This window comes from Notothenia rossii (assembly GCF_949606895.1).
Source record: "Notothenia rossii genome assembly, chromosome: 8".
Taxonomy (NCBI): domain Eukaryota; kingdom Metazoa; phylum Chordata; class Actinopteri; order Perciformes; family Nototheniidae; genus Notothenia; species Notothenia rossii.
The window spans coordinates 32,866,423-32,893,947 of record NC_136906.1 but is presented as its reverse complement, the minus strand read 5'-3'; the positions used below and the strand labels follow the sequence as shown (position 1 = coordinate 32,893,947).

At 45.9% G+C, this 27,525-nt stretch overlaps 1 protein-coding gene across 3 annotated transcripts; it reads left to right on the top strand.

Moving 5' to 3' along the window:
* Window positions 1-664: 664 nt before the first annotated feature.
* On the top strand, window positions 665-10,332 carry LOC307016776 (uncharacterized protein). 3 transcript variants are annotated; one of them, XM_079646093.1, is made up of 8 exons: window positions 665-918; window positions 1,350-1,410; window positions 2,974-3,040; window positions 3,282-3,355; window positions 6,697-7,726; window positions 8,582-8,734; window positions 8,926-9,015; window positions 9,680-10,332. In XM_079646093.1, the coding sequence occupies exons 5-8, from the start codon at window positions 6,713-6,715 to the stop codon at window positions 9,986-9,988; spliced, it is 1,566 nt and encodes a 521-aa protein (XP_079502219.1). In that variant the 5' UTR covers window positions 665-918; window positions 1,350-1,410; window positions 2,974-3,040; window positions 3,282-3,355; window positions 6,697-6,712; the 3' UTR covers window positions 9,989-10,332. The 3 variants fall into 3 exon arrangements, with proteins under 3 accessions (XP_079502219.1, XP_079502220.1, XP_079502221.1); XM_079646094.1 differs by lacking the exons at window positions 665-918; window positions 1,350-1,410; window positions 2,974-3,040; window positions 3,282-3,355 and adding an exon at window positions 5,927-6,001; XM_079646095.1 differs by lacking the exons at window positions 665-918; window positions 1,350-1,410; window positions 2,974-3,040; window positions 3,282-3,355 and having other exon boundaries at window positions 6,041-7,726.
* The last annotated feature ends 17,193 nt before the right edge of the window (window positions 10,333-27,525 follow it).

Genomic DNA, 27,525 nt, shown 5'->3' with positions numbered 1-27,525 from the left:
GTATTACCTCTTGGGACGTCACTTCACTCTGGTAACTGATCATGCCCCACTGATCTGGATGGCAAATAAAAAAGAGACAAACGCTAAAGTAGGAAGGTGGTTTGTCTCACTACAGGAGTTTATCTTCTCTATCATCCACAGAGCCGGAGCCAAGCATGGGAATGCAGATGCCCTGTGGACCATGGTCACCTCTCCTCGGCCAGAACTGAAGGGGGGGGGGGGGGGGGGGGGGGGTGTAAGGAACTGAGAGGCAGAGTAGTGGGAGGCACCTACATTCCCAATAGGTGGCTCCACCCGCTTCCAATTAACAGTATTGGGAGCAGGTGTGGAGACCTCACACCAGTGACGTGCGGTGAGCTTCATGGCTGGTGAGGCACTGACTCTTTCAGAGTCAGATTTACAAATATTATATTTTGACTTTAATCAAAATATTTGGCTATTTTCAAAAGGTTTTTTAGTCTGATGCTTCGATTCATTTTAAACAGACCGTTCAACAAAAGGATACCCAACATCTAAGATCCCATTTTCATTACAATTGTGGTCTTACCTTGACTTGAAGATTAAAGACCCAGTGAAGTGCATGTTTTTTGCACCAAAATGAAATGGCAGTTTCATTCCTTACATACACTGAAAAAAGGGGGACTGGCCATCTGTTGGATTTATCCAAGCCTATTGTGTGAATGTTATACAATTGCCTCATGTTCCGAAGCAAAATGTAATAGTATTGAGTAGAATCTACATTTTATGTGGAGAGAGTACATGAACTTGTTTAGGTCATGTTGGGATAAAATGAGTCAATCAAATAAATGTATCAATTCCACCGCAATATACCCCGCGAAATCGCGCAATGCATTTCTTTGTGGAAGAAGACAGCAGCAAGGAAGGCAGCTCTGTCCCGCCATTACCCAGCTTGGATCGGTAAGTATGGATGGTTGGAATACATTGGAATATTAGTTAATGCGTAACTATATGTAATATAATGCATTGAAAGTCACCAACATAAGTTAATGAACTGTCATGAAGTTATTTGCTCTCGTGCTGTTGAATTACCATGTGCTACGTTTCCTCTTTGAAAATGGCGGGTGGGGCCCGCCGCAAGGTGTTGGTTCGTAGTTACTTAATGCTATCTGTTAATTTAGCCATTGTTAGCTAACGTCGCATTAGGATTAACGTTAGCTTTCAAACGAAAGCTTTGGTCAACGAGCAGTACGAGTTTACATTACTGTCTTTTAATTAAGAGGCTGGGGCGCTCACTTTTTAACCAAGCCACGCTCCAAAGTTATGCTAAATTTTAGCAAGGGAAAAACGGCAATACTTTTTTAATGTCAATGCTGTTGTTGCTGCTGCAGATTGCTGCTGTAGATTGCCGTCAGACGACCGTAGTGCCTCTGCTGTGGCTCAAGTTCTGTGGTGAGTATGTATTTTATCTGTAAATAACAGGATTAGAAGTGTGGGTATCGTTTATCAGAATTATGATACCAGTAGGCTACCCTTAAAACCTGATTGGGGTATGTTAGAAATTAAAATCAATGTTTTAATGGGGAAATGTAGTTTAAACATGCCGTCAGTTTTAATGCTCTTTTATACTGAAAAACCAGAAATTCTTGTGCACAAGCAGTTAAGCTTTTATTCTGAAAATCCTTCATCTCCGGTTAGCATTTAGCATGTGGCTAATATACGATTTCCTAAAGAGGTGAATTTAGTAGCGAAATGATATGGAGTGGTGCAAACCGAAGCCTACTGATTTAACACTACAACTGTAGATGTCGAGGTACTACCATGCTGAATATTAAATGAAGGTACAGTTTATTTGAATACATTATTGTTTACAGACGAGAGTAGCATGTGACAACATCCGGAATGACCGGAAACCAAACGAGCCGAGAAGTATTGTTTAGAGTATTGATTACAGCGTTTAGAATGTGTTAAATGAAAAGTGATGAAAGAGAATATGAGGAGAAACGGCGTGTTAAGCATATATTGAATGTGAAAAGAACCTATCCTCTGTTTAAATGCAATAACGGACATTGGAGACGAGGTGAGCCGGCTGGCGGGGAGGAGCCAGCAGAGGATATATAAAAAGCACCGGAGGAGAGATCTATTCTCTTCTCTTCCCTATTGAGGAGAGCCAGATCACAGCTGTTTGTCTGACTGAACAATATCATGCTTGTGACCAACCCGCGCCTTTTTAAATTAAAGTACCCAATTGAACTTTCACAGAGACTCCATTTAGTCTCCTATTTTAAAGCTTCTCTCCTGGTCGGGAGAATAACGAACACAGTTAACAGGTACTAACGGGGCTAACGGCTACTTAAGGGCTAACGGCTTAGCATGGTTAGCAGTCCGGTGCATCAGCTTTAGGGCATATATGTTTGTGCGTCATTCTAGGGGATACAGACAGGCTATATGCTCTAGTTACCAGAAGCACATGGCTAATTATTATGCAGCACATGGTTAATTATTATGCAGACTGACATCATCTGACTTTCCCAGTGCCCCATGTAGCAGTGATTATTATGATAAGGATAGGTATCCTTTGACTTGAGAAGTCGATACTACTTGGTACCAGATTATTTCGGTAGGTACCCAGCCGTATATATACATGTACATTGAAGGGAGCAATGGTGTCATTTACATTTTCAGATGCAGACATGTATATTGGCTATTTGTTGATCTGCTATAAAAAAGATTGGCATCATCCCTCAAAATAACATAATCTGTTGACCTGTAGAGTCATAGCCGTGGGAAGTCATTTTACTTAGGGGGTGAGGCCAAAAGTGGGGAGAGATTTCAACAGTAACATGAACATAATAGTAACCATTAAAAAATGTACACCATTCACCAACAGGGGGTGCTGCAGCACCTCCAGAACCCCTACTTCCCGTATGTGTAGACTAGAGTATTTACAATTTTTGTCTATAGAAATACTGTTTTGCATTGTATAAGTGTTTTTTGTGTTGCTCTTTGTTGCAGCAGATTGAAACGCGAACTCTGTGCGTGTCTGGAGTCGGCGCTTTTACTGTGGGCTCAAATTGATGTGGTGAGAATACAATTGTATTTTGGTTTAACCCTGTCCCACTCGGTGTGATTGGCCATTGTGTGATGTGTCATACTTTTTGAAATGCTTTTTATAAACAGTTGTGTCACTACTGTTACTTAGACCTTCCCCATTTTATTATTGATTGATGTTTGTTATTTCATTTTGACAGCTTGTCTTACATTTTTGTCAGAATGTTCTCATTAGACATTAATCCTTCTTTGTTTCCATTTGTCTTTTGCAGTGAATGGTGCTGCAAGTTTGCCAGAATGTTGCTGTGAATGTGGCGTTGTAAGGCCTGCCCCTCAGTTTTACCAAGTAGGTCCCAAATATTAAAACATTATCGAGTGAAACATAGATATTATGGGAATAATAATCGTTTTCCTTGTGTATATGTAAGCTGCCCCTGCACTTTTAAAACGTGGAATGCGCTTTTAATTCATTTGAATAGATTTCATGTGACTAAAACCAGTCATCAATCCAAGAGCTGTATATTTAGGTGCCAGTTATGTCCTTGTAAGGATCTTGTCTCGGAAAGGTATTACTGGGCTCACATTAATGCACACCTTAACAAAAATGAGGTTGTAACTTGCATGTTTTTAGATTGCAACTTTCAAACAAATATCTACGGAACATTTAAATCCCACTGGAGCAGAAAACATACTTATTATTCAATTACAGATTTTAAACCAGAAATTGTGACATCAACCACCTTTGTTTCTCTGGAATCTGCGCAAAATACTTCAGATGATGAAATAGGTGAGGCATACTCTGATGCACAACCAGATTGCAGTGTTTATGCCCCGAATGACCTTCCAAATGTAATTGAACAAACTTTTGCAGCAGCTTTGTTAAAGTTGGAACATTTAACCCATGTACCAAGCACAGCAATCAATGATTTTTTGCTAGAGCTTCACAACTTAACTAGCTCTCTCTCGAGTTCCCACACTGATGGCGTTCTAGTTGATATTTTTCAGAAGCACAAACTCCAGGTTGACAGAGCTATCATAGAGGAAATAACCACTTCTCTGTGCACTGGGAATCCTATAAATAAAGCCATAGAGAAGGGTGGTCCTTTGAGTTCTACATATCAACGTAAGCAGTATTACAAGGCAAACTTTAATATTGTTGAACCAGTTGAATGTATTTTGGATGCTAAAGAGAAGAAAACCTTCCAGTATGTCCCCATTCTTGAATCTCTACAGGTGCTGTTGAATAGGAAAGATATTGTGGACAAGTTAGTTTGTAGTCACAAAACGCAAAGGGAAACAGAGACAGCAAAAGAAATTGTGTACAAGTGTTTCAGGGATGGTCTGCATTGTAAGCAAAACAGTTTATTGTCAGGTCAAGAGTTAAGGGTATCTATTGGTTTGTATGTTGATGACTTTGAGGTCTGTAACCCTCTTGGCACCTCCCGTAAAACCCACAAACTTTGTGCTGTGTACTGGGTGCTGAGTAACCTACCCCCAGGGTCTCATTCCTCTTTGTCCTCCATTTACTTAGCTATTTTGTGCAAAACAGACAATGTTAAGACCTATGGCTATGACAAGGTTTTAGAGCCACTTCTACGTGATCTCAGGTCTTTGGAAGTTGATGGAATTTTTGTCGCACAACTGGGAACATCGCTCAAAGGTACAGTTCAAACTATTGCTGCAGACAATTTAGGAGCTCATGGATTAGCGGGTTTTGTTGAGAATTTTTCAGGCACCTATTTTTGTCGTTTTTGTACTGCAACAGCTTCAGACATTGCATCAAATGAGGTTAGAGCAGGAACTTTCAGCCTCAGAACAAAAGAAATACATGACACTCATGTCAGAACAGCCCTAGATAGTGGCAGCAGCTGTTTTGGAGTTAAAAGAGCTTGTCCTTTGACTAAAGCGCTTTCTCATTTTAATGTCATCAGTGGCTATCCTCCTGACATTGCCCACGATCTCTTTGAAGGCATTGTGCCTGTTGAAATAGCACATTGTCTAACATTTCTAATCTCAAAGAAGTACATAACCTTGGAAGATATTAACAATTCCATTCTACATTTCCCATACAAGTGGACAGACAAAACAAATAAGCCTCATATTTTGCCACAAAATCTCTCACACAGGAAAACCATAGGTGGTAATGCCCATGAAAACTGGTGCTTGTTAAGATTGCTCCCATTTATAATTGGGCCTAAGATTCCTGAGCATGATCCAGCATGGCAGGTCTTGTTGGACCTAAAACAGATTGCTGAGCTTGTGGTTTCCCCAGTTCACAACGACGAGTCTATTGCATACCTTGAGAGCAACATTTCAGACCATAGACAAAGGTATCAAGAGGTTTTTCCTAACAATAGACTGCGTCCCAAACACCACTACATAGAACATTATCCACAACTAATAAGGTTTTTTGGGCCTCTTGTGGGACTTTGGACTATGAGGTTTGAGGCAAAGCACAGTTTCTTTAAAAACATAATCAAACACACCAGTTGCTTTAAAAACGTGCCCCTATCTCTGGCTGTGAAACATCAGTTTATGATTGGCTACCACTTGTCGTCTCCAAGTATTGATAAACAAATGCTGGATGTCTCAGATGTATCTTCTGTCCCCTTAGATGTTTTGAAGGAGGAGCTAGTTCAAGCTTTTAAACAGAAAGATCCTGACATATCTGAAATACACCTTGCAAAAAATGTTTGGAGCAAGGGAATAAACTACAGGACAGGTATGGTAGTTGTCCATGGGTCGGAAGGTGGCTTGCCCGAATTTGGGGAAATCCATCAAATATGCATTTTGCATCAGAGAGTGTTTTTTGTCTTGAAACTGCTGTGTGGATGGTATAGTGAGCACTACAGAGCCTTTGAGGTGACTCCATCTCCGTCACGAGAACTTGCTCTTGTGGAAGTCTGTGAACTGGTCGATGAATATCCCTTGGCCGCCTATCTGGTTGGATGTGTGCGGATGGTGACCTTGAAGAGATCAATCTGTGTCTGAGGTAAAGCAACAAATTAAACACTGCTTGGGCAGGTACAGACTAAAGTACAGAGAATAGGTACCGTTGGGTACTGGTATCGGTTCAAACACATATATATATAAACATTAGATGGCTCATGGGAGATTTTCCAGCGTAGCTCACCGGCCGCCATCTTGCTGCAGTCACCAGCTACTGTTGTAAGGTGAGTGATCTGCACAAAAATACTCTTAACTCGCTGAAATCTTGACTGATTTACAAACGGTTTGGTTTATTATAAACGTTATTAGCATGGCTATGATACAGGAGACAACAAGACATGTTGAAAAAAAAATCATAATTATAAGTATGCAGTACCATAACTACATCTTTGATGTTTATAACAAACCAACCCGTTTGAAAATTGAGCAAACTATGGTTATTTAAATAGTAAACCATAATGTTATGAATGAGCGAGCTGACTGCAGCAAGATGGCGGCCATGTTGCAACGTCGGTCTCCATTGGCCAGCAGCATGGGTGAGCCATCTATTGTTTATATCTATGGGTTCAAATGTGAACAGTACCCAACCCTATACATTGGTCCAATAACATTGTTATTGTTCTTCACAATGAACCCTTTTAAAAAATGACAAGCATTCACTCTTCTACCAAGCCCCATGTACTTGAAATAAAACTAATTCTAAACCTTTTATTGTTTATATACTCTCTTTCCTAACAGACGGTGAAGAAAGACCATGATGACATCAGCTGTTCTCAGAGTAATCCTAGGGGCTGACAGCTGTCAGAGGGTGGTGATTTCTGCTGGCCTGCCTTCAACTGTGAATGAACTGGAGAATGAGATAAAGACTCAGTGTAATATAAAGGAACCCTTTCGGCTGCAGTTCATGGACACGCTTTTTGGCGATGAATTTATGAACTTAACTTCCATGGGAGAAATACAAGACAAAGCTACAGTCAAGGTCATATACACATCATGCAGACCTCTCAATGCTGATGCAGATCAATGTGTGGACAGTTGCTCCTTTCCACCAACCAGTCATCCTGATGACACCACATCTTCTCTAGGCGACAGCACCGGGATTCTCACATCTCCAGAGTCCACTTCTTCACGGTCTTCATGGCCAGGTGTGTTCCATGTTCCCCGTTTTTCGTATGATGCAGAGATTAAGCTTGAAAAGGCCCACAGAGTTCTCAGAGAAGAAGGGACACTGTTGATCCCTGATTCAAAGCTCAAGTCTGATATACTAGAGGGGTTGATTCAGGAGGTAGTTAAGCACAAAGTCTACGCCACGGACAGGGAGTTTGACCAAGTTGCAGAGGCGCTCGTCATGAAGCATCCATGTTTACAAGAAAAAGGCTCAGCCTCTGGCTATGGGGGATGGAAGACTAGTCTCAAATACAAGTTGTCCAACTACCGCACACATCTCCGGAAAGTGGGATGTCCTGAAGTATGTGTAAATACTTTGAAACATAAACCAGAAGGGAAACGTTCTCCTGCTTTTAAAGTTAAGAAACCAAAGAGGGGTGAAGTGGCCTACTGCCCTGACTTTCCACTTGGAGAATGCGCCCAGTCCTTGGAGAAGATGAGGGTTGAACTCCTTTCAGATTACAAGAAGCGTAATAACAGAGAGACAGTTAAGGCTAAAATGGAGAAAACATTTGCATTGAGAAGACAAGAAGTCATTAGTGATGTTCCCATGACCAGTGATGTACAAGAGAGATGGCCAGCTCTCTTTGGTGTAATGGAGGTGAGTACAAAGATAATGGTGTAACTTTTTGTGCTGTAGATGGTATATGCAACTGTTAGAGTAAAGCTTGGCCCCATTACGATGTTGTTCAGAAGTAGGTGCAAATGAATGCTGGATGTTGAAAAGCTGATGCTTCACTGCATTGCTGGCTTAAATGTGTAAGAAGAAGGTGAAGTAGTAGGAATATTTGAAAAAGTGGGAACATGATTGAAGCAGATGAGTAGGGCTTGAGTTTAAGGATGTCCGTCATCCCGGGGGCCGAAAAAAATAGGATTGAGGAGGAGGAACATTTATTTAGCGAGGAATTTGGGCTTAGAGTTAAAAGGAAAAATACCGTGATAACGTCATAAATTAAAATGACTGCAAGTTTTGTTTAGCACAAGTTCTTATTAAACCTCCTTGAGAACAGAAACACACAGCACATACTGCTGGTGTCATGTCCCTACTGGTTTTCAGACTAACTGGTTTCCACATGTTGTGTTTACCGAACACAACAGTTGTGGTCTGCCTCTGTCATCAGATTCGTCACACATTCACAAACATATTATTGGCGATTTTCAGGTCCAAATCTCGTATCTACTGTGGCGAATATGATTGTATAAGTTAGCACTACATCAAAGCCGCCTAAAAAAATAAGTTTGTCTAAAATATATCAGATCGCGTCAAGCTGGATTACATCTCGGTAGAGCAAAATGCTTTCAGCATTCACACCCAATATTCCATAGCCGAAATCAAATGCTGAGCAAACATGCATAGTGCATACAGTTATGTGATTGGCAGCTGTAAGTTTAATGAAACAAATGTGTGTATGTCAGTGGGCCGTGTTGTTAAAAAATGGTTTCATTTTTTTTTCAGGTTAACGCAGAGTTCAAGCGGATTACAACTATGGCTCTACAGTCAAGGTTCCTGTCACAGCTTGACCTACACTCCGCAAGTCTGCTGAGGGTGTTCTCGAAAAAATCGGGGCAGCAGGGCAAGAAGTTAAAAGACATGGCTGCCATGATGACGGTAAGAACTTTTGAACTGTGTGTATATGTGTAGATATGTGTGTGTGTGTGTGTGTGTATATATATAATATTTCCTTTTTGGCATTAGGTCAGTCTAAAATCAATTACAATGGTAAATTATCCCAAAATGTGACCACTCCATAGGTTCAATTTGATTAAAATGTCCCTATATTCTTTGTTTTAATCCTTAAGGAAGACATCGATGCTGACAGGGAGTGCCTCATTAAAGGACTCTGCATCTACCTCAATGAGGATCCTGAGGATCTGGTGAAGGAGTACATGGTGAGTGTGTGCTAAAGTAGTAGGCCACATACAAAAAAGAAGTTAGTTTGAACATGTTTTTAAGAAGAAAAATAGCCTCAGTTAAAAGAACCTCATTTGACCAGATATACCAGACCATATTACCAGACATGTTACTTAGCTGTCTTCCTGAAATTGATATTATAATTGGTTTTGTTAGAATTAACATGGTCTATCATGATTTGTGTTCTTCTGATTCCAGAAACACATTCAAATACTAATGCAATAGTCTTAAGGACAGCTCTATCCTCCTCAGGCTGCAGTATCTTCCACCTGTAGGGCTTATATTACATCACATAGGATGAATTATGAATCAGGAGTAGTACCTAATGCTTTGCTCATTAGTCTCCAGCATTTGGTGTCATTTCATTTCACCTGTCTATTCTCTCCAACCTTCTCCTCTTTTTAAAGTCGCTGATATATATATTACCAATAATAATTACCATTCACTCAATTTAATGTACAACCTACAATCTGATAGCCAGGCTGGTGAAACCCACAGGTGAAAACAAACCAGGTATTCTTCTTCGCAAGCATTGTGCTAATTAGTGTAGTGCCACAGTAGAGTCAAATAAGCAAATTGTGTCTTAATGAGGTCCGAGTAAAAAAAATCTTATCCTTAAAGAAATAATTTATCTTCCACCAGGACATGACTGAGGCCAACACACTACGTGAGGTAGAAGAAACAACAGTGGGGATCTATGTTGCCAGAGAGACTCCCAGCAGTGACTATTCTGATGTCGGAGTTATCCTCGAGGGTGTGGTGGTGCTTCAGGATCTGGAGAATGTGGCTCTTGCAGCTGTAATGCTGTTTGGACTCATGTATGCCCTAAACATGAATTACCCGTTGAAGCTCCGCAACACCTTAGAAGTTATTCAGAAGCTTATAATGGAGGTGGATGCATCTGACCTTTCAAGAAAGGCCCAAAACTTGAAGAGGAAAATGCACGAGTGAAGAGAGCTCACTGTCCATGTTCACTGTCCATGTTCACGGCTCGCTGTTCCTACACTGTTCTTGTAGTTGAGATGCAGAGTATACATTCCTGGACTGAGTGGTGTGGCTGGTTCTCCCACCATCGCAGTTATTGATGCCTTATAAAAAGCAGGGGATGCTTTATTTATATATATATATATATATATATTGTTTTTTTGTTTACGTTGTTGTTGTTGTAACGAAATTGCTAAACGATATGTAAGGTCCTTTTTAATATTTGTACTTCTCAAATTGGAGATTAGTTTTGGAAAGACTTGAGTGATTATTTAATCTCCAGGTTCTTGAATAAAGGTCTTGAAACAAAACTTTCTAATCGTTTTCAATGCAAAAAAAGTGGGTTATGTTTACTTTTAAAATCTGTTTCATATTTACATAAAATTATATTTATAAATATAATGTATAACAAAAAAAATTACAATTCTGAAAACATGTAATAGACATGGGAATATTAAAATAACAAATATTGCTAGAGTTATGTGATCAAATAGTGTTGGAATAAAAGGGATTGAATTGTGTTTGAATAAAGTGATCAACATGGGTTGGAGTAAAATGATGAAAGTGTTTAATTTACTTTATTGAAACACATTTCAATAACTTTGAATCAACACAAAGTAATTGCGTTGATTGGACATAAATCGTTTGTGTTGATTTAAAACAATTCTATAGGTTGCTGCCAAAGCAAATTATTTGTGTGCAACAAATGTCCACAATTGAATTGAGTAAATCCAATGTGTTCTTTTTTTCAGTGTATCATTGTGCCTGTTCATGGCTAAAATAATTTTAAATAATTCATAATTAATGAATGAATTAATTATTAATTTTGCCGTCCGAGCCTAACGGAAGTTGCAGACGATAGTGGCTGTGACGTCACAAGATGTACCCAGTTGCGATTGTAAACATGGCGGAGACTTTGGAAAGTGATACTAGTGAGAGAAATGATTGATTTGGACAGCTTTTCGGACAGGATAGATGAGGAAAGTGATAAATTTGGTGCACTTTGAGGGCAACATTAAGAGATTTATGGATACAGCTCTCAACACTCATATGAAACATATATTTCAATAATCAAAAAACATTGGAAGGATTTCTTAACCTATTTTATACAACTAATATTACATAGATGGAAATATTTGTTTAGATAGATGACCAAACCCACTGAGATAACTTAGGCTACAGTTTACCTCCCTGAGCTGACGTTATCTCTCTCAGTACCACAGAAGAGCACTCTCCCTCTCCTTATTGTTGAAACAGCTAATCTCCGTTAGCTCCGAAATAGCACCAGATGCTAACGACAACACTGTAACTCTCTCAGTCTCTCTTTCTCTCTCTCGAATCGACCAGTGGCCTTTATTTATCATGCTCAATCAAAGAATCTACGAAACAATGACACCAGCCAGGCTCACCTTCATCTTTTGGGAACAGAAACATCGCCACTTCGGCAGACTTGACATTACTACAGCCAGCGGCAATGCATCGTTTCCCCTGTGTTTTTCATCCCTCTTTCTTCACTGTCGCCTCCATTGTCAGGTTTTCTCGATTGGCAATCACTTCCAGTCGACTCCGACACACTTTCCAGGAAAATACTAGCTCAAACATGTTGAGAAATTCGACTTTGAAAAAGAGAAAAAATGAACGGTGGTGAATGTAAACAGTGCGGCGGCGTCCATCTCGTGAAGTCACGCAGTAGATCGCAAGCCACGCCCACGAAGGCGAAGGTCGACTGCAGATTTCTCCGGCAAATTCAAAACTCGTCAAATTCGTTGCTATTCCAACATCTTTTGATATGGGTTCCAATGGACAATTTTGGTCATTACTATACGTATTAGCATAACAGATCATGCACAGGTGCACACTTCACTGGGCCTTTAAAGACCCTGTGAAGTGTGCACCTGTGCATGATCTGTTATGCTAATACGTATAGTAATGACCAAAATTGTCCATTGGAACCCATATCAAAAAATGTTGGAATAGCAACAAATTTGACGAGTTTTGAATTTTCCGGGGAAATCTGCAGTCGACCTTCGCCTTCGTGGGCGTGGCTTGCGATCTACTGCGTGACGTCACGAGATGGACGCCGCTGCACTGTTTACATTCACCACCGTTCGTTTTTTCTCTTTTTCAAAGTCGAATTTCTCAACGTTTTTGAGCTAGTATTTTCCTGGAAAGTGTGTCGGAGTCGACTGGAAGTGATTTTCAATCGAGAAAACCTGACAATGGAGGCGACAGTGAAGAAAGAGGGATGAAAAACACAGGGGAAACGATGCATTGCCGCTGGCTGTAGTAATGTCAAGTCTGCCGAAGTGGCGATGTTTCTGTTCCCAAAAGATGAAGGTGAGCCTGGCTGGGGTCATTGTTTCGTAGATTATTCGATTGATCATGATAAATAAAGGCCAGTGGTCGATTCGAGAGAGAGAGAAAGAGAGACTGACAGAGTTACAGGGTTGTTGTTAGCATCTGGTGCTAGCTCGGAGCTAACGGAGATTAGCTGTTTCAACAATAAGGAGAGAGAGAGTGCTCTCCTGTGGGACTGAGAGAGATAACGTCAGCTCAGGGAGGTAAACTGTAGCCTAAGTTATCTCAGTGGGTTTGGTCATCTATGTAAACTAATATTTCCATCTATGTAATATTAGTTGTATAAAATAGGTTAAGAAATCATTCCAATGTTTTTTGATTATTGAAATATATGTTTCATATGAGTGTTGAGAGCTGTATCCATAAATCTCTTAATGTTGCCCTCAAAGTGCACCAAATTGATCACTTTCCTCATCTATCCTGTCCGAAAAGCTGTCCAAATCAATAATTTCTCTCACACTAGTATCACTTTCCAGAGTCTCCGCCATGTTTACAATCGCAACTGGGTACATCTTGTGACGTCACAGCCACTATCGTCTGCAACTTCCGTTAGGCTCAGATGGCAAAATTAATAATTCATTAATTCATTAATTATGAATTATTACAAATTATTTTAGCCATGAACAGGCACAATGATATGTAAGGAATGAAACTGCCATTTCATTTTGGTGCAAAAAAATGCACTTCACTGGGCCTTTAAGTCCATGCTCTCCTTCTGGACAGCAATCTCTATTCGTTTTTTGTAAAAGTCCTCCTTATCTTCCTGTAGTTTCAAAAGTCTAGTTTGTTGTTTGTGTCTACCGTCTCTGCGTAGAATAACAGTAGCAACAAGAACCTGTGGGCTCACGTGCGCCCCCTTCAGTGCGGCAGAGGTTATGGCTGCCTCTCCTGCTGCTTTTTTCATTGCCGTTATATGATGAGACCAGTGAGCCTAAATATCATATATACGTTAAATAAGTTATTTAGAGACTATGGATGGCGAGGATAAATTTAATAAAGGGATCTACAAACATTACATTGGTGACCTACAGTGAGATGGTAACAGGCATGCTCTTAGGGCCCGCTTTCCAGCCAGTTTCTGTGGGGTGACACATTCTGAGGTGAGGCAGAGCTCATCTGTGCCTCACCTCACCCCACAGTAACTGGCTTGAGCGCGCTCACAAAATAAGTGTCAGCGCTAAATTAGTGCCCGCGCTCCAGCAAGTTACTGTGGGCTTACGAGAGGCAGAGCTCGTCCTTGCCTAACTTCTCATCGCTACCCGTAGTTGTAGCGGAGCTCGGCAAATTTGCTGATTTTGACTTTAAAAAGCGATTGGAATCATACATTAATCGCACTTACATCATAGATCAGTGGAGACATTTTATTATTATTACTATTTAGTTTTTCTTTAGTTGTTTTTCCGTTACATTGGAGTATGACAGGTGAGGCTCTGCCTCCCCTGCCTCCCCTGACTGCACGTCGCTGCCTCACACCTGGTGCTAATCACTCCCTCAAGGGAGACAAAGCACACAGAGTTGCTCAGTTGTGTGTGGCACATGGAGGGAGCAGGAGACTCCCAGCGTGAGGAAACATTTTGTAAGCTGGTAAGTCGGTTAGCGGCCCGGCTACGTTAGCCTTTGCAGAGTTACAGGTATTTTTTAGTTTAACAGCAATAAAGCCTCTTTTTTGGACTCGAACACTGCCTCTGTCGTGATTGCTACACTACCACTTTTCTCTTTATCTGCCCAGTCCTGTTACACTGGGGAATGCGGGCATAAGGACTCTAGTGGTGGTGTTGCAGTCAGAAAAAAAAAGTTTTGGGTTTTCAAGATGGAGGATGTACTAAGGGAGTTGGTGCGTATTTCTACTGAGCAGCAGACTCTGCAACGGCAGATGATACAGGAGCAGCAGAAACAGAATGCGCTTCTCCATGTGGAGGTCCAAAAATGCCTAACAGCAGCCTCTCCTATCCAGAGGGAAGCAACCGTGCAGCCTAACCCAGGTCGATTCATCCCCAAAATGACGGAGAGTGATGAGATAGAGGCCTACTTAACAGCTTTTGAGCGCACAGCTGAAAGAGAGGGCTGGCCAAGGGACTCCTGGGCTGATCTGGTTGGACCATTCCTCCTGGGCCCGGCACAGCAAGCTTACTTCGACCTCCCTCCTGACCAAGCAAAGGATTACGTCATCTTGAAGAGGAAAATCCTGGCGAGGTATGGCTACAGCATAGCAGCAAAAGCCCAGCGGTTCCATGACTGGAAATACAAGCCAGAGTTGTCAGCCAGGGCCCAGATGTATGACCTAGGCCGGGTAACCAGAGCATGGCTGACATGCAACCCCGAAAAGTTGAGTGTTTTAGAGAGGATAATGATGGACAAATAGATTCGGTCTCTGCCTTATGAGACCAAGAAAATGGCAAGCCAGCAGAATCCAGCAAGTCTGGATGAGTTGGTTATCGTAGTGTAGAGCCACGTGGTCACAGCGGACCTGCTTAAGTCCGCACGACCAGACACCGAGTGGGGCCGGAAAGTCAGTGGGGAAGCATCACGGACTAGACGGGCACGAGAACCGCGATGGGAACCAGAAGAGGTAAGGCGACGACACTCCTACCTGCCAGAGGGCCAACCGCGTTGCTACCAGTGTGGGGAGACAGGCCACATTGCCCGGGAGTGCCCAGGGAAGGAAGAGCTAATACCGACCGCCAACTCATCTGGTTCAAGGCCCTGCCACCTTCTTGACTCTTGCTGGGTACAGGAAAGCTCCCTGTCTCAAATGATACCAGTCAAGGTAAATGGAAAAGATGCAGAGGCGCTAGTGGACTCAGGAAGTGTGGTGTCCCTCATTCAACCCCACCTCCTCGACCATTTGCCATCTGAAGAGACTGTGCCCGTTTCCTGTGTCCATAGGGACACTAAATTATACCCCACTTGCCTCATCCACCTTATCACAGCTGTGAGCTGAAAGTGGAGGTGGTTCCTTCCCTACCAGTCCCAGTCTTGGTGGGGCGAGACTGCCCACTATACAAGCGCCTGCGGCACCAGAAGGAGGTGAGTCCCAAAAGCCCAAGCGTGCCAAAGGAAAGCGAGAGAAAGGACAAATTGCCACCTTGGGTAAGTCTCCTCAGCAGTCCCCCAAAGTTGTGTGTGCTGTGCCGGAGGAGCAGAGAGGCAACCAATCTTCCGGTGCAGACGAGGCCAATAATAACCCTATTGTTGCTTTCCCGGGAGACCTAAGCACAGGTGATGAGGAGGGTGAAGTTGCATTGCTTCCAAGTTTGAAGGGCCAGTTCGGGACCGCCCAGATGGAAGACCCCAATCTGTTGCATGCACGCAGCAATGTTACGGAAATAGAGGGAAAACCAGTTCCAGGAGTAGGTGAGCTTACATGTCCTCATTTCCTAATAAAAAATAATCTGTTGTACTATGCCAAACAGTTTGAAGGTCAGCGAAGAGACTTGTTGGTTGTCCCAAAACAATATGTGTCCACAGTGCTGCATCTGGCTCACAGCCATGTCCTAGGGGCCCACCTAGGGGTTGAGAAGACAAGGCAGCGGATTGGAAGCCGGTTCCACTTTCCAGGGGTTGTAAGAGCTATAGAGGATTATTGTCGCACCTGTGTTGAATGTCAAAAGATGAGTCCCAAGCCACACTTTAAAAATCCCCTAATACCTCTACCGATAATCGAGGTAAGGTTTTCTCGCATTGCCATGGACTTAGTGGGACCGCTGGTGAAGTCTGCCAGGGGACATCAGTATATTCTTGTGATCCTTGACTATGCAACCAGGTACCCGGAGGCCATTCCCTTGAGGAACATGACAACGAGAGTGATTGCACGGGAGCTGCTTCACCTGTTCAGCCGAGTTGGGATTCCTAAAGAGATGCTAACAGACCAAGGCACTCCCTTCATGTCCAAGATAATGAAGGATCTCTGCAGGCTCTTCAAGGTAAAGCAGCTTCGTACATCTGTCTACCATCCTCAGACAGACGGATTTGTAGAACGCTTTAACAAGACGTTGAAATCCATGTTAAAGAAGGTTGTTGACAAGGATGGTCGTAACTGGGACCAGCTTCTGCCCTATGTCCTGTTTTCAATCAGGGAAGTTCCACAGGCTTCAACCGGTTTCTCCCCCTTCGAGCTGCTGTATGGCCGACAGCCCAGAGGACTTCTCGACATCACGAAGGAAGCCTGGGAGGAGCAACCAAGCCCCCATCGGAGCCTGATTGAGCATGTAGAGACGATGCAGATGCATATGAAAGATGTTTGGCCCATGGTCAGAGAGCACATGGCTCAAGCCCAAGAAGCCCAGAGGAAAGTGTTTAACAGAGGTGCCCAACCAAGTGAGTTCCTGCCCGGGGATAAAGTGCTTCTCCTGGTCCCCACCACATAACACAGATTCCTGGCATCGTGGCAAGGTCCCTATGAAGTGGCAGAGAAGGTGGGACCAGTCAACTACAAGGTACGCCAACCTGGCCATCCCAAACCATCCCAAATATACCATGTTAACCTGTTAAAGACATGGTACGCCCGAGAGGCACTGCTGTGTTGTTGTTCCCCGGTTGTGTCCCCCTCTTCTCCAGACCATGAGGTGGCCGAAGTTGAATACGGTCCAGGGCTGTCCAAAGCTCAGTTACAGCAAACCAAGGAACTGGTTCAGCAGAGTTTGGATGTGTTCTCACTACGACCTGGATGCACAACGATGGTGGAACATCAAATCCACACAGAGCCTGGCCAAAAGGTAAAGATGCGGCCCTACCGGGTGCCGGAGGCAAGACGGGCGGCCATTGAGCAAGAAGTGCAGAAAATGCTTGTGATTGAAGAATTTCACAGTGACTGGACCAGCCCTGTCATTCTGGTTCCTAAGCCAGACAAAACCAACAGGTTCTGTAGTGATTTCAGAAAATTGAATGAAATCTCCAAGTTTGATGCGTATCCTATGCCCAGGATAGATGAGCTAATTGATCGGCTTGGGGAAGCCAGGTATATCAGCACTCTGGACTTGACGAAAGGGTATTGGCAGGTCCCACTTGAAGCAGCCTCAAGAGAGAAGACGGCAGGGCTGTACCAGTATACTGTGCTTCCCTTCGGGCTTCATGGAGCACCAGCCACTTTCCAGAGACTGATGGACAAGGTTCTGAGGCCACATCGTGAGTATGCAGCTGCCTATTTGGATGACGTTGTTATCAACAGTGACTCATGGGATAGCCATCTCATAAGGCTTGCAGCAGTGCTGGAATCTCTCCGCAAGGCGGGCTTGACAGCCAATCCAAGAAAATGCAAGCTTGGACTGGAGGAAGCCGAATACCTGGGCTTCACCATTGGGCGGGGCCATGTTAGACCACAAGAAAGGAAGGTTCAGGTGATCCAGGACTGGCCACGACCGTCAACAAAGAAACAGGTGAAAACCTTCTTGGGTCTGACGTCCTACTATTGCCGTTTCATCCCGAACTTCTCCACAGTAGCCTCTCCCCTTACAGACCTGACCAGAGACTAGCAGCCGCTAATGGTCAAGTGGACAGGAGAGGCTGAACACGCCTTTGAGGGACTTAAGAGGGCTCTCTGCGCACGGCCGGTGTTGGTGACCCCAGACTTCAGCCGGGGGATGATTGTGTAGACGGATGTGTCAGAGGTGGGCATAGGAGCAGTACTATCCCAGGAGGTTCACGGTGAGGAACACCCCGTCATGTACATCAGCCGGAAGCTGAACACAAGGGAACAAGGGTATGCTACTGTGGAGAAAGAAGGCCTAGCAATAAAATGGGCGCTTGAGCGCCTCTGGTATTACCTCTTGGGACGTCACTTCACTCTGGTAACTGATCATGCCCCACTGATCTGGATGGCAAATAAAAAAGACACAGACGCTAAAGTAGGAAGGTGGTTTGTCTCACTACAGGAGTTTAACTTCTCTATCATCCACAGAGCCGGAGCCAAGCATGGGAATGCAGATGCTCTGTCCCGTAGAGATGCCCTGTGGACCATGGTCACCTCTCCTCGGCCAGAACTGAAGGGGGGGTGTGTGTAAGGAACTGAGAGGCAGAGTAGTGGGAGGCACCTACATTCCCAATAGGTGGCTCCGCCCGCTTCCAATTAACAGTATTGGGAGCAGGTGTGGAGACCTCACACCTGGTGCTAATCACTCCCTCAAGGGAGACAAAGCACACAGAGTTGCTCAGTTGTGTGTGGCACATGGAGGGAGCAGGAGAGTCCCAGCGTGAGGGAACATTTTGTAAGCTGGTAAGTCGGTTAGCGGCCCGGCTACGTTAGCCTTTATATAGTTAAAGGTATTTTTGAGTTTAACAGCAATAAAGCCTCTTTTTTGGACTTGAACACCGCCTCTGTCGTGATTGCTACACTACCACTTTTCTCTTTATCTGCCCAGTCCTGTTACAATTGGAACTGATATTTGTTTAGTGAGCTTATAGGATGTTCCCTGAAAGATTGTAAAATGTCAATGAAGATGTCAGACTTAGTATATTTGTTAATAATTACATACAGTACATGGAATTTGTGTGTGTGTGTGTGTGTGTGTGTGTGTGTGTGTGTGTGTGTGTGTGTTCCAAGTGAATCTGCGGCCCCCTGGTGGCCAGTACGTAAATTATGTGGTCCCCACCACCATCCAAGTTGCCCATCCCTGACCCTATTTAGGGGCAATGGATGTCCACTCTCGGGAGACGACAGACAGTGGTGCGGTTAGCCAAAGTGACAGACCTAATGTTAGCCCTATTTACAGGCAATGGACGTCCACTCTCGGGAGACGACCGACAGTGGTGCGGTTAGCCAAAGTGACAGACCTAATTTTACCCAGGGAAAAGTGGTGAAAATGAGAAAATGTATCCGAAAATAGTGCCTCATAATGCGGGCATCTGGACAGTAGCCAGAGACTCACAGGCACACACACATGCAGAGATCCAGGGGTCGGAGCACATGGCTTTTTTTACACAGAAATAAGTCTCTGAGAGGCGGGGAGACTCAGAGGACAGGCTGCGTCACCTCACTTTGTAACCCAGGAAAGGAGCAGGAATCCTGGCTGCGTGAGTGGTAAAAGCTGGTTAAGCTGTTTTAATCCGACAGCCGCTGATGCGCACGGAAGTCTGGCCGTTTCGTTAACATTTGAATGGCCAAATGGGTGGAAATCCGTCCGTTTCGTTAAAACGCCGGACTGGAGCCTGTGCAGGACCCCAGTGAGAGCTCCAGACTGTGTGCACTGTGTTAGGGAACCATATGAACGGTGTACATGAGTGTTAAAAGTGCTTTAAACGGTTTTAATTCAACAGCAGCCGCTGACAATCTCACTGTGTCACCCAGGAAATTAGCCGGATTTGTGGGTAGGCTGAGTGTTAAAGGCGCATTAAACTGGTTTTAATTCAACAGAGGACAGGCTGCTTCATATCACACTTTTACCCAGGCAATGAGCCGGATTTGTGGGTAGGCTGAGGCATTAAACTGTTTTAATCCGACAGCCGCTGATGCGCACGGAAGTCTGGCCGTTTCGTTAACATTTGAATGGCCAAATGGGCGGAAATCCATCCGTTTCGTTAAAACGCCGGACTGGAGCCTGTGCAGGACCCCAGTGAGAGCTCCAGACTGTGTGCACTGTGTTAGGGAACCATATGAACGGTGTACACGAGTGTTAAAAGTGCATTAAACGGTTTTAATTCAACAGCAGCCACTGACAATCTCACTGTGTCACCCAGGAAATTAGCCGGATTTGTGGGTAGGCTGAGTGTTAAAGGTGCACTAAACTGGTTTTAATTCAACAGAGGACAGGCTGCTTCATATCAGACTTTTACCCAGGCAATGAGCCGGATTTGTGGGTAGGCTGAGGCATTAAACTGTTTTAATCCGACAGCCGCTGATGCGCACGGAAGTCTGGCCGTTTCGTTAACATTTGAATGCGCGGAAATCCGTCTGTTTCATCAAAACGCCGGACTGGAGCCTGTGCAGGACCCCAGTGAGAGCTCCAGACTGTGTGCACTGTGTTAGGGAACCATATGAACGGTGTACATGAGTGTTAAAAGTGCATTAAAACGGTTTTAATTCAACAGTAGCCGCTGACAATCTCACTGTGTCACCCAGGAAATTAGCCGGATTTGTGGGTAGGCTGAGTGTTAAAGGTGCATTAAACTGGTTTTAATTCAACAGAGGACAGGCTGCTTCATATCAGACTTTTACCCAGGCAATGAGCCGGATTTGTGGGTAGGCTGAGGCATTAAACTGTTTTAATCCGACAGCCGCTGATGCGCACGGAAGTCTGGCCGTTTCGTTAACATTTGAATGGCCAATCGTTAAAACGCCGGACTGGAGCCTGTCCAGGGCCCCAGTGAGAGCTCCAGACTGTGTGCACTGTGTTAGGGAACCATATGAACGGTGTACATGAGTGTTAAAAGTGCATTAAACTGTTTTAATCCGACAGCCGCAGGTGCTGACGGAAAGCAGGCGGAACAAATTGATTATTTTACCCAGGAATAAATGTTTGCAAGGCGGGGAAAGTGTTCCTGCAGCCCCTCCATAACGGTAATAATGATTAGAAATGATTTCCAGGGCAGAAAGCGGTTTTTAAATGTGGAAAAAACTATTTTAAACTGTTTAAAAAGCACAAAGTGATTTGAGTGCAGTTCTCATGTGTCCCCACAGGAGGACGCATCATCCCAGGGAGCACAGTGCATTAACAGTAAAAAATACAACAAAAACAGGGCAAATCAATGGATTTAAAGTGCAGGGAAGCTTCACACCACACACAGGTACATTCCTAAATCCCCACCATGGTGACCACGGTGATTTAAACTAGTTTCTGCGGGGAAAAGAGTGCTAAAAATCTGATTAAAGCCTGCTAACAGTGTGGTAAAAGTCTGATTGTGTCAGAGACCCATAGTAATGCAGGGTCGGGCCGGGTCAGTACTTGGATGGGAGACCAGCCTGGGAATACCCGGTGCTGTAAGCTTTATTTAAATACAGGTACATCCATGGTGATAAGATAAGATTTATACCCTAAAATAGCATGCTAAGCGTGGGTGTATTAGTTTCAAAGCATGAACACTCTGCTCATGTCAGACTTACATGAAATAGACCGGGAAAAGCACCTCTCTGTGGCTGCTCACAGACCCCTGAAGTAGCTCCAGCTCGGCTTCCTAATACGGGCAAACAGCTTTTTTCACACTTCCAGGAGAGGGACCGGGAAAAGCACCTCTCTTTGGCACCTCACAGAGCCCCAAAGGACGGCCTAATGACCTCCAGCTCGGCTTCCTAATACGGGCAAACAGGTTTTTTGACACCTCCAGGAGAGGGATCGGGAAAAGCACCTCTCTTTGGCACCTCACAGAGCCCCAAAGGACGGCCTAATGACCTCCAGCTCGGCTTCCTAATACGGGCAAACAGGTTTTTTCACACCTCCAGGAGAGGGACCGGGAAAAGCACCTCTCTTTGGCACCTCACAGAGCCCCAAAGGACGGCATAATGACCTCCAGCTCGGCTTCCTAATACGGGCAAACAGGTTTTTTCACACCTCCAGGAAAGGGACTGGGAAAAGCACCTCTCTTTGGCACCTCACAGAGTCCCAAAGGACGGCCTAATGACCTCCAGCTCGGCTTCCTAATACGGGCAAACAGGTTTTTTCACACCTCCAGGAGAGGGACCGGGAAAAGCACCTCTCTTTGGCACCTCACAGAGCCCCAAAGGACGGCCTAATGACCTCCAGCCTCTCTCCCTCACATGGAGCTCAGGTTATTTGATACCTCCAGGAGAGGGACCGGGAAAACCACCTCTCTGTAGCCCCTCACAGAGCCCCAAAGGACGGACTAAGGACCTCCGGCAACAGTGGCACTTCCATAACCTCGTGCACCGTGAGTCCCCGGGCCCCCGGACTTAAGCACTCCCCCACGGACTAAACCCAGATGATCACACCCTACAGAACCTCATGCCCCTGGTAACCCTAAAGGGGGTGGATTTTGCGGTGCTTTACCGTCCGCACATCGGCATCCATATTCGGCCTTCTTCACGACACCACCACCCCTTCTTTGGAGGATATTCTCATGCTCCTGGTAACCCTTTAAATAGTCTGATACTACCAGGGCTCATCACCGCACTTTACAAGCCAGAAATAATGTTTAAATGCTCGGGGAAAGTGTTTTTAAACGTCTGGAAGAGAGTTGTAGCCTGTCATTTTGCACGATATCATTTAACATTGAACAATCTCCTGGAAATGCACAGAATATGTCCATTTCCAGGAGAGATTCCATGTCAAATGATATCGTGCAAAATGACAGGCTATAACCCAGGAACAAGTGTTTGAAAGGCGGGGAAAAGTTGTTTAAAATAGTCGGAAAAGTGTTTTTAAACGTATGGAAGAGCGTTTTAGCCTGTCATTTTGCAGGATATCATTTAACATGTAACCTCTGCCGGAAATGCACAGAATCTGTTCATTTTCAGGAGAGGGTCAATGTTAAATGATATCCTGCAAAATGACAGGCTAAAACACCCAGGGATACGTGTTTGAAAGGCGGGGAAAAGTTGTTTAAAATAGTCTGATACGTCCAGGGCGCATCACCGCATTTTACAAGCCAGGGAAGTTGTCTTAATCATGGGTAAACATTGTTTAAATAGTCTGATACCTGGCACTGTATTTGCCCCTGGGAACCTTCAAGGTTATACTAATGTTATATTATTTATTTAATTATCACACAATTTTTACAAAAACAGTATACAAAATATACATAATTAACATAATAACAACATGATTAGCAGGGGCCTGGGGGCCATATTAGCCGTCTAACTTGTACGGTGCACCGGGGAAAAAAGGTTGAGTACACGCCCCTGTCCCCTCATCAGGAGTATCAACCGGCCCTGAAGAAGAGGTATCGCTGCTCTCCGCCCCTGAGTCCTCTTTGGAGGTAGCTGACGGTGGTAGACCTCCTTCTGATGATGATGCTGCTGCAGCTGCTGCCGCCCTGAACATGGAGCGGATCTTCAATCCCTCCTTTATTCCAGGTGTATTCGCGTAGAACCGGTCTGCAGTGCTTACGTCGTGACACATAAGCCTAGCGAGAATCGACCTGCTTTCTGGATCTTGGTGATGCTTGATATTGTCAGCCAGGGCAGTGCGCAAGATGGTGAAGGTGACGGCTGTTTCTAGCCCAGCATCAGCCCAAGCCCTCTTCAAGTGAGCGTTCAGGTTCTTGGAAGCGTGCTTCCCCGTTGTGAAAAGGAAGAATTCACTCTGAGGACCCGACATGCCCTCTTTTATCCCCATCCACCGCATGACCCAGCTAAACTCCTTTATTGTAAGCACCAGCTGTGCTTCGCCAAATGTCTTGGCAGTCTTGTGATCCTGCACGTGGATGATGTAGCCCTCAGCAGTGCCCCTTCTGTCCGCCTCAAAGACCTCCGTGTTGGTCATGTTTGCGTACACACCCGGACGGTGGCCATACAGGAGGCTCCAATGGAGGGTTAGATAGCCATATAGCAGGTACTGGGTGATTGAGGTCGGATTGCTAGCCATCAGGTCAAGAGGATATCAGGGATGCGCTTCTCAGCGGCCGCCATGGCGGCGAGAAGATCCGCCTGGCTCGGCAGACGATCCAGCTTGTTCCTCTTCACCTTAAACTGGTGGACAGTGACAGACTTTTTCAAATCGTTCATGTTGGCTTTCACCTCTCTGATGATGTGGATCATATCAGACTGGGTGAGCCTGCACCCCCGGAGCTTTGACGCAGACAAGTACCTCAGGAAATTCTTCATAGTCTTCAGGAACAACAGCGATGTTGTGACTGCCCGGCCCGACTTTGAAATATACTCGCTCCAGCCACGGACCCTCTTTGTGTCTTTTAGAAACAGCCAGTCTGACAGCCGGTCAACACCATGGGCCATGAATACTAGGAAGTTCTTTATCCGGCTGACATTGGACATACAATTCTCTTTCCGTTTTACTGTCGGTGCGACACCCTCACAATGACCTCTGTATGTCTGAATGTACGTCTCCATGCTTTTAGGCAACGTGATTTCACGCATGGTATTCCCCCGTCCCTTCCCAGTGATTTCGGGGAGAGGGCCAGTCCTTAGCCAGATTAGCTTTCAGCTTATTGGAGACAGACGCACGGGTCTTCTGGCATACAGGGGTCTCACTACCGGAAGCTTCTACGGACCGCATGACAGTCTTCACCGGGGTCTTGCTTCCGGAGGCTTCTGGGGACCGCATCACAGACTTGAGAAGGGTCTCACTCGCAGAGGCTTCTATGGACCGCATGACAGTCTTCACCTGGGTCTCACTACCGGAGGCTTCTGGGGACCGCATCACAGACTTGAGAGGGGTCTCACTACCGGAGGCTTCTACGGATCGCTTGACAGTCGTCACCGGGGTCTTGCTTCCGGAGGCTTCTGGGGACCGCATCACAGACTTGAGAGGGGTCTCACTACCGGAGGCTTCTACGGATCGCATGACAGTCTTCACCGGGGTCTTGCTTCCGGAGGCTTCTGGGGACCGCATCACAGACTTGAGAGGGGTCTCACTACCGGAGGCTTCTACGGACCGCATGACAGTCTTCACCGGGGTCTCACTACCGGAGGCTTCTGGGGACCGCATCACAGACTTGAGAGGGGTCTCACTACCGGAGGCTTCTACGGCCCGCATGACAATCTTCACCGGGGTCTCACTACCGGAGGCTTCTGGGGACCGCATCAAAGTCTTCACCAGGATCTTGAGAGGGGTATTGCTGCCGGAGGTTACTCTGTTCATGCCGGGGGTACTTGAGATTGCTAGGCCCTTAAATCGTATATATTCTTCGTCTTTCTCAAGCAGAGCAGCAGTGGCACTCTGCTTCCTGGGTTTTAGACCCTGTTTCAGCCTGGAGCGCAGGGTCTTCACCTCATCAATGAGGGCATCCTTCTGAGCCCTCAATGCCACATTTTCCAGCCTCACCTGCCTGCAGTCCTCTTCGTCACACTCGGTATGTGGGGAGAAGGGTGGAGGGTGCACCGGGTATTCCTCCTCATTGTCTATATCCAATGATGTAGCCATTCCAATGATGGGATTAGTCTCTCGGAGGTCATGGAGCAACTGCATGGCCACACTATGCTTCAGCCTTGCCATGACCTGATGTGCCTCATCTCGGGAGAACTCAGGATGGTCACGAGTTACATGACGGTGTAGTCTCTTCCCAGCATACGAACACCCTGTGATGGGACAGGGTTTGGTCCGAGCATTTATTCTGCCACTGGCCATTTTAAGAATGATGCCTCTTTCCTCCAGGTTCCGCACTGCATGTTTGTGCTTAAGGTGCTTATTCGAAGCCAGATAGCAGAGTCTGCACACCGGGCATTCGGACACCATCCTTCCTAAAACACACACAATGAATTCTATTTAAATGGTTTTCTGTTTCTCCGTTTATATGCGTTAGCTAACTGGTGATTGCAACCATGGGTCCGATGCTTCAATGCAGGGAACACGGACCAAGGGGAGGACTTGGGTTACCACCTGGTTAAAATGGTCCCACCTCCGCACCAACGCGGGGCTGGTGATGGGTCCGATACATTGATTGTTTTTTGTTTCATGGTTCTGCCACGAGCTCACAAGACAGTTTTGGGTACGAAAACGTGGGGATAACAGTACCTCCGGGCGCTCCATCCCGCTCCGGCCTTCGCCGCAGCGGGGGGAGGAGGCATTGAACCCCTCGCACCTGCCCCCGGAGGAAGCAGGGGAGTCAGGTACCCGGAGGCGCACGGTGGACGGCCAGAGCGAGGCCGCCACACCGCACTGGGGTCAGGGTTCCGAGTTTTTCGAGCCAGGTCCCGGTGAAACGCAGTACGGAGCACCCGGCAGGAGCCTCCAGCAGACCCCCCCGCGTGGTTCCCTCGTCCCTCGGAAGAGGCGGAGAGGTGGATGTTTTTCATCTGCTGGCAGACTGCCGGGGAGAACGTGCTGCTCGGGAGCCAGGCTCAGAGTTAGTGGCAGTGAGAGCCCGTGCACCTGCCTTTTACAGCAGGCACACGCTGGTATCGGGGTGGGGAGAGAAGGTAGAAGCAGAGGCTGCAGAAACAGCCAGAGCCTTCCCCTCTAACACACCCCTCATTCGGTTCATAAGCACTGGGCAGAGTCCCCTGTCAACTCTCCTTATATTCCTCCGGAGACCAGTTGGGACATGGCAGCATCCCACTTCTCCTGGTACACCATATCGTTAAATGAGCAAAAATCACATTTGGTTTATTTCCAAAAAGCCTGGAAAAAACACATATCCGTCATGTCCTGTAAAATATCATTCTTTGTTTATTTCCATCCTTCAGGCAAATACAAATATCTTTGTCCGCTCCAGGAGCACAGTCGAACCCGCAGTTTGGAGGAACCAACCGCCAAGCACCGGAACCTGGACCCGGGGAGGAGGCCCTCCGATGGCGGGTCAGATTTGCTGATACCGCAGCTGGCTGGACACTGGCCGTAGAAGAACACCCGGGCGGGACCAGGCATGTCCCTCTTTGCAGACAAGCATATATGCGCTCCGGCATTTGCCGCATATCTTTGTCCGCTCCAGGAGCAGAGTCAAACCCGCAGTTTGGATGAACCGACCGCCAAGCACCGGAACCTGGACCCGGGGAGGAGGCCCTCCGATGGCGGGTCAAATTTGCTGATACCGCAGCTGGCTGGACACTAGCCGTAGAGGAAACCCTGGGCGGGACCAGGCATTTCCCTCTTTGCAGACAAGCATATATGTGGTTGTTACGCAGGATCAAACAGGTAGCCTGTGATGAAGTAGGGTCCTGTGCCCGGAGCAAGGCCAATTGCTGAATGCCGCAGCCGACTAAGGCCGCTATGCAACAGTGGAGGATTAGAGAAACAGGTGTTTGTCTTGCATTCCGCGGCGAAGTGGGGAGGTGGAACTTCCACCCCGCTACGGAACCCGTGGTGGGACCCCTGAGTCAGACGGTTCGTCTTGGAAACGCTTCATATTGGTCGGCCCGGGAGCTAAGAGACACGCAGGGTAACGGACACGCAGGGTTACCCCCACGCAGCCCACGCAGCACACGGAGGAGGCAGGGGAGGCAGGTACTTGGAGGCGCACGGCCGCCACACCGCACTGGAGTCAGGGTTTCGAGTTTTTCGAGCCAGGTCGCGGTGAAACGCAGGACTCCAGCAGGAGCCTCCAGCAGACCCCCCCGACGGTTCCCTCGTCCCTCCCGGCCATCA